Genomic DNA, 7,530 nt, shown 5'->3' with positions numbered 1-7,530 from the left:
GCCTGCGCCTGCGCCTGCCCTACGCCGTGGACCAGGCCCGCGCCCGCGCCACCTTCGACACGGCCGCGCGCCGCCTGCTCGTCACCCTGCCCGTGCTGCGCCGCCCCGCCAGTGCCCCGGAGACAGCCCAGAGCGGTGAGGGTCCTGCCGGAGCCCCCAGCGACAGCACACCCGTATGCACCGCTGTCCCGGGCCCAGCTGGGAGCCGCGAGGGCCCTGCCGGGGACCCCAGCCGCAGCACAGCTGCATTTACCTCTGCCACCAGTGCCTCAGAGCCAACGGAGAGCCGCGAGGGCCCTGCCGGAGACCCCAGCGACAGCACAGTCACAGCCGCCTCTGCCAGCAGGGCCTGGGAGCTAGCCCAGAGCAGCGAGGGCCCTGCTGGAGACCCCAGCAGCGGCATAGCCATATTTACCTCTGCCACCAGTGCCTCGGAGCCAGCTGAGAGCCGCGAGGGCCCTGCCAGAGCCCCCAGCAGCAGCACAGGGACAGCCACGTGTCCCCACAGCAGTGGCCCGGCCCCTGCCAGAGCCCCCAGTAACACCACAGCTACAACCACCTGTGCCAGCAGTGCCCCAGAGCCAGCTGAGAGCCGCGAGGGCCCTGCCAGGGACCCCAGCAGCAGTGCAGCCACAACCGCCTCTGCCAGCAGTGCTTTGGAGCCAGACGAGAGCAGTGAGGGTCCTGCCACAGACCCCAGCGACAGCACAGCCATATCCACCTGTGCCAGCAGTGCCCTGGGCCCAGCTGAGAGTAGTGAGGGTCCTGCCGGAGACCCCAGTGACAGCACAGGGGCAACCGTGTGTCTCCACAGCAGCACCGAGCACCACAGCAGCGGCCCGGCCCCTGCCGGAGCCCCTAGTAACAGCACAGCTACAACCACCTGTGCCAGCAGTGCCCAGCCTGCTGCACCCACCAAGTGTCGCTTCAGCAGCCCGGTCTCTGCTGGAGCCCCCAGTGACAGCTCAGAGATATCCACTTGTGCCAGCAGCGCCCTGGGCCTGGCTGGGCCCGCTGTGCACCCCTGCAGCAGCAGCAAGGGCCCTCCTGGATCCCCCAGCAGGAGCACGGATCATCTTGCCTGTCCCAGTGCTGTGCCCGTCCAGTGCCCCTGCAGCGGCCCAGTCCCTGCTGCATCCCCTAGCAAGCCCAGCACCAGCCTAGACCTAGCAGTGCCCGCTGAGTGCCCCTGTAGCAGCTCAGCTTCTGTATCCTCCAGCGACAGTGCAGCTCTAACCACCTGCTCCAGCACTGACCTCCTGTGCCCCAGCAGTAGCCGACCTGCTGTGATCTCTAGCAATAGCCTGAGTGTTCCTGCCTGTCCCAGCAACAACACAGAGCGTGCGGTGCCCACCGAGCACCACAGCAACATAGATCTCCCTCTGTGCCCCAGTAGTGCCCAGGCTGCTGCTGCCTCCCCAAACAACAGCTCAGATCTTCCTGCTTGTCCCAGCAGCAACCTGGACTCTGCTACACCCTCTGAGTGGTGCTGCAGCCACGTGGATCTCCCTGTGAACTCCAGCAGCTGCCCTAGCTCTCCCATGGCCACCAGCAGCATGACCCCTCCTGTGTGTCCCCCCTTCCAGTGTACCCAAGATGAAGAATCCCTCACTTTGCTCGTGCAGGTACCAGGCATCCAGCCGCAGAGTGTCAACGGGGAGGTTGGCACAAACCACTACAGACTCAGCTTCTCCTCCAAGGACGCTGCTTCCTACTCCTTCTTCCTGCAGTTTCCTTTTGAAAACAAGTTGACCGCCCCTGAGACTGGTGTTAACGTGTCCCCTAGTAACGCTGTCATAGGGCTGGCCAAGTCTCCTGAGAGCACTGGACTTTGGAAGAAGCTGTCCTTTGGCTTAAATAGCCACACTTTGCAGGTAATGACGTCTTCAATGTATTCAGCTTCAAAACTTTCTTTGCTTGCTTGTAAAACATACCATTGGCTCGGGGAGATCATTTATGAGATGTGGAACATTTCACGTGTAAGCCGCCTGTTCAAGTTCAAATTGAGTTGGCGTGATGGGAAGTCACTAGTGTCTGGCAGCTTTTATCACAAGTGGGCAATAAGTCTAATCCAGTTCACAGCTGGTAGGAGCTGCCTTGTGAAGATCACCCCTGGCGGGTGTTCTGGAACCCAAGACCCCGCATTGAGTAAGATGGAGGCATTACTGGTTAATGTTCAGCGTGGGGCATAGTCCAGTGAAGAAGGGCCTCAGAAACAGGAAGGTGGCAGGGCAGGCAGGAGGGAGGGAGGAGCTAGGAGGGCAAGGGGCGACTAGTACCCATTGCTAGCCTGCTCCCTCCCTCCCTCCCTGCCAGTGTGGCAGGTGCAGTGGGCTTCGCCTCCCCCCCCCCCCCCCCCCCCCCCTGCCAGTGTGGCAGCTGCAGTGGACTTCGAAAGCCCCGCATGCTGCTGCTACCCATGGCTTCATGTGCACTGTGTAGTCTGATGGGGCATGCTGCCACCTCCTCTCCACCCTGTCAAAGGCCCCGTGGAGCAGTTCCCAGCAACAGCTGCATCCAAACAGGTGTATGTGGGGCCCCCAGCTGCCCGTGCTGCTGCAGGCAGTGGCTGCGGCCCCTGCTCTGCAGTGGGGTGGAGTGGGGCAGATGCCTACCTGGGGCTCCACACGGCCCAGCCAGGGCTGGGTATGTGTTATTGGTTAACTGTTTATCCAGTATAATTAGAGGAGGTTTAACAGATGGTTTTTAAAATGGTATTTACATTCCTAATTTTAAATAACCAAGTTTTCAAAGCGTGACCTGATTTTTACGTGGCCAAATGGAAGCCACATCCCACGAGCATAGAAGTAGATGCTAGTGAGAAGACAGTGTCAGAAGTGGAAAACGTATTGGTTGGCTCTCCATGAAGCCCTTCCAGTGAACTATTCAGGACATATTTTGCAGCATTTCATAGAACTCAGCGCTTGGATGTGTATGTAGGTGAAACCATGAGGTTTTAGGCATGCTGTCTTTAAACCACGCCACCGGGTACTAAACTTCCCTGATATGCATTTTGCACCATCATATGCAAATGGGAGTAGATCTATGTCAACCTTTGCTTCCTGCAGCGTCTTAAACAAGTATTCTCTTGTCCTGCTCGTTAGTACAGCGTTATTGTACCTGGTCATCATTTTGGCAAGTCTTGTGCTGGTCTGTGTATAATAAATTCAGGTGTACACAGATGCAGGCTTAATATATAATTACCAGAGGCTCCAGCAGCCTGCTGCATAGTCTCACAGCATGCACTAATCTAGATGGACCTCTGGCTAGGGTTCTCAGAGAGTGCATTATGTTACCATTTATCATTTTAAATGGTTTTTCAAAGATTTTTTGCATAATCTTTCCTGAACCCTTTCCAGGAGGCTTGCAAGAGTAATAAATCTGTTTGAGAAACCTTCATCTAATGTGCTTGGAATGCCATGACTGTCTGATTTATTAGCTTCTTGTACCTGCTGACCTTTAAATGCTGATGTACATGGATTCATTATGAGTAGTGCAACATGTGGCAAGGGGAAGCCGTTTTCAGTCACAAATTATTAAAAGGTTACTCTGATTTGATTGGTTGAGACATGCAAGTGCCTCTTGGAGTTACAGATCTTGCAGTTAAGTAAACTTATGGTCTAATAAATGTGTTGGGTGGAGAGGAGCAGGAAGGAAATGTGGGATTGGTCCTAGGCCACCAGGAGCTCACCAGTGTATAGGATTACAAAAAATCTTCTGAGTTGCAGTCCTTTTGGATACTTGGTGTCCACATTGAAACAATTAAGATCATCTGAAGTAATTCATTCTGCTTGGCTTTTTTGCTAAAACTTTTGTCAGAGATGAATGTCACATTCGTTGGGAGAAGGAAAATATATCAAATGTATATATAAACATAACTACCCTTGTGACCTATGGTCTTTGCCTTTTAACTTCTCTGCTCACTTGGACTATTTCTAGTATAGAAGGGGGTATTTCCTGCTATGTCTTTCCATTGATACATACCTTTTAACATTTCTTTTCTTTTTCGATGCATCTGTTCTGCTAGGTTAAATTGTATTTAAACATTCAGTTCCTGTGCCTGGACTATACGTTTCAGTTCTCTGCCAACATGCGTGGTCTCCTTTTGCCTCAGATACATTTGTGCCAGTCAGAGCCATGTTTCCTGTAGACAGTCTAGAGAGTTCAAGTCAGCCGTGGAAGTGTACGTGCCCTGCGAAAAGAGTTTCTTCTGGAAAATGAAGCGGCAGCGTTTCGAATGACTGTTCTGTGGCAGTTGGCACACAGCATTACAACGGGGACTTTCAGCCATCCAGCCATTTGTCCAGGCCTTGCGTCATCCTCAGTATTTCATTCTTGTCTGCCCATCTGTCTAAACCAGGCCTCCATTTTTTTCTTTGACAGTCAGAGAACATTACAGTACATTTGTACGAAAAGAGGCTGGTGTTTTCTTCTGGCATGTAGTACCACTCAGAGACTTCAACTTTTTTTCGGGGTAGTGGCCTAACTAGGAATTTATGGTTCAAGAATTACTTGGAACATATTTAAATTCTCCCCTATGCCCCTCCCCGTCCGAGTTTACGTTCAGGAAACATCTGCTGCTATGCAGAGTACTCAAGAAACTTTATTCAAGGTTTTTATAGTTTTGAAACTGGTGGTTATGCCCTAAAATTATCCTGTTTCAGGGTGAAAAGTTAAAGGGACACACAATTCTAACGCTTGATCTCCTTTTGTTTCTCCTGACTTGTTTCTGGTATGTTCAGGAATAGATTGATTAGGGTTGTGCAGGTGGTTGTGCGCCCACCTTTTCTGGTAGTCTTCATATATTATTGCATAAAATATTCCCTTACTCCTAAAGCTTCTGATTGTGTTCAACATCTAGTGCTGCAAGAAAAGATGTATTTTTTTTAATTATTACTATAACTTTTACCCTCTTTTCCCTTGAGAACAAAGCAGCCCTGTGTACCAAAACCTCAAATCAAACTAAACCAGTTTAGGGGAATATTGGAGACTTAAACTCATAGGCTGTGGTCACATTAATATTCTTGGATTTTAACACGTATACGTTATCATCATAGGAAATAACTTAGACTACGGCCTTTGGATGAGCTCCAGGAAATGACAGCAGTGATATGCCACGTATATGGACCGACAATGAAAATGCTGTGGTGCATTTTGTGTTGGTTCAGTTTATTCTGTTTGTGAAAAGTTCTTAGGAAATCAATTGGAAAGGACTTTGTTCAGCGATAAAAGCACTCAGTTTGATTCCTGCAACACTGACAGGTCTGTGTAGAATGATTTATATGTAGAGACCTACTGAATTTGTGTGATTTTTCATGGAAATCACAAATTTGGGCAGTCTCCGTTTAAAAAAAAAAAAAAAAAAAAAAGGCGAGCTCGCTGCAAAAAAAGAGAAAAACAACCCAACCCCTTCCCTTCAAGCAGAGAAAAAGGCAGGTACACCTGCAGTCTTGGAGTAAGGGGTGGGCGGGGGGAGGGCAAGAGGCCGGGGGGCTGCACAGGCACCTGGACAGTGATTCCGGGCTGGCTGTGGCCAGCAGCCAGAAAGCTGCAAGCGGCTGCACCAGGATTCACAGAGCCCGGCACAGCTCATTGCACACGTGCACCCACTGCCGGCAGCGAGCTGTGCCAGGGCTCTGTAGACTGATGCAGCTGCTTGTAGCCTTCTAGCTGCCCGCCACAGCCAGCTCAGGACCATGGTCCAGCTTTGGGATGGGCCAAAATCGCAGCTTAATTACCCTGATTAAGCCCAGGAAACCATTAATTCATGCTTAATAACCCATGGATTAATGGCTTCCCTGGGTTTTATCAAGGTAACTAAGCCATGGTTTCAGGCCATCTGGCAATCTTTGGGGAGGGGTGGGACTGCTGGCCAATCAGAGGCATTGTCCGGGGGGCGGTGCCACCATGCTCAGCCCTCAAAAATGGCAGCTGGCCCTGGGAGCTGCCTGTGAAATCGGCCGGCTGCCTTCTTGAGTTTGGCAGACCCTGTTTATTTGCAAACGAGAATGCCAGCAGGGTTGGCAATTTATCGTTTTCCTTTGCAGCTGGATCTTCTGGGTGTGGACACACAAGCACTTGGAGCCCTTTCAAAAGGGGAACAAAGGAGGAGCATCTGGCACAGTCTGATTGCATGTGTGAGCAAACTGAGAACTGTTCGAATGTAGTAAACATGGTCTAACTTTGTCTGGAAACAGATGTCACCTTTGTGCCACCATAAAAACTTTTTTGATGGCACAGAGTGAAAGCAAATAGACATCCATGTCCTTTGTTGTGAAACAAATGCCCGAATTTCTGGCCATGGCAAAAGGAGGTAAGAATTTGTGCTGCTTTTTCAGGGCAGACACCTATTTGCTTTATGGTGCGAGAGTGCAAGCAGCCTGGAGCTGTCCCAGGCAGGCACTCCAGAGGCTTGTGGGGCTCAGTCCTGCATCCCCCAGGAATTCCTCTGCAGAATTGAGCCCCTTAAGCCCTGGAAGCACCTGCCTGGTTTTCCTCACTTACAGGGAGACGTGCCTCTGGGAATCTCCAGGGCACATCTCTGTAAACAGGGAATCCTATCTTTCATGCTTGTGGAGATGCACCCCAGAGATGCCCAGGGGCACATCTCTGCATCACCCTGTTGAGAGGGCTCCAAGCCTCTGCACCCTCATTAAGCCACAGTTCTCATTTCCATATTCTAGCTCTGTGTGTGTTTGACTTGTGAAAGTTTCAAGACGGGGGATAGTTGCTGTCTATAAACACCTGGGAGAGAAAAGGGCTACTTCAGTTAGAGGACAATGCTGGCAAAAGAGCAAATGAGTATAAACTGGCAGTAATTCAGCTAAAGGTTCTTCATTAAATCCAAAGGCCAACTGTGCAAGTAAACACTTATTTGACACAAGTGTTCTAAAATGCTGTGACAGATCCTCACTGTGCATTAGATGGCAACGTTAACAGCACTCACTAGTGACTGCGCCCACACAGCAGTTGCGGTTACAAGCATTTGATCAGCGTGCTTACAACTGAGCTAGCCAGGGAGATTCAGGCTGTCCCATGCTGGTTGCCTTCAGCAGATTTAGCTCACGGTAGCAAAGAAGCACCCTCTTCTCTTGCTCTATTTCCCCCACTCCCCCTAGATATTTCCATTACATGTTTATCTTCTCCATTGCTATCTTTCTGCCAGTCCAGAATGTTAAAAGCTGTAGGTATGTACATGACTTTGTACTGTTGGAAGAGAATATAAGACTCTGTACATGGTAGTACATGGGCACATAGTCAGTGTATGTGAACACGATCTTGAACATGCCGTTAGCCACACAGCCAACCTTAACACCCCATGCCTCAGGCTAATAAATTGCAGTGCAGCGGTATGATAGGAAGAGAAATAAGACCCCATGCATGGTAACTGCATTGGTATGGAGCTGTGAGGTGGCAAGACACTGAGATAAGGGTTTTAGCAACCAATATACAGGAACATGATTCCTACACGTGAATAAATTTAGGCTGGAGATTAGGTTTCTAATCTTAAAAATCCTTAATTTCTGGCTC

The 7,530-nt window shown here is 50.5% G+C and overlaps 1 protein-coding gene across 1 annotated transcript in view; it reads right to left on the bottom strand.

The window, feature by feature from the left end:
• The window catches only part of KLHDC1 (kelch domain containing 1), an 84,194-nt gene extending 82,424 nt beyond the window's left edge, over window positions 1–1,770 (bottom strand). The window contains exon 1 of the mRNA XM_025210023.1: window positions 1,613–1,770. Coding sequence (XP_025065808.1) covers window positions 1,613–1,636 — 24 coding nt within the window. The 5' untranslated portion in view covers window positions 1,637–1,770. The remainder of the gene's footprint in view (window positions 1–1,612) is intronic.
• Window positions 1,771–7,530: the final 5,760 nt, after the last annotated feature.

The sequence above is a fragment of the Alligator sinensis genome, unplaced genomic scaffold, assembly GCF_000455745.1.
Source record: "Alligator sinensis unplaced genomic scaffold, ASM45574v1 scaffold564_1, whole genome shotgun sequence".
NCBI lineage: Eukaryota > Metazoa > Chordata > Crocodylia > Alligatoridae > Alligator > Alligator sinensis.
This window is presented reverse-complemented; position numbering and strand designations above follow the sequence as displayed.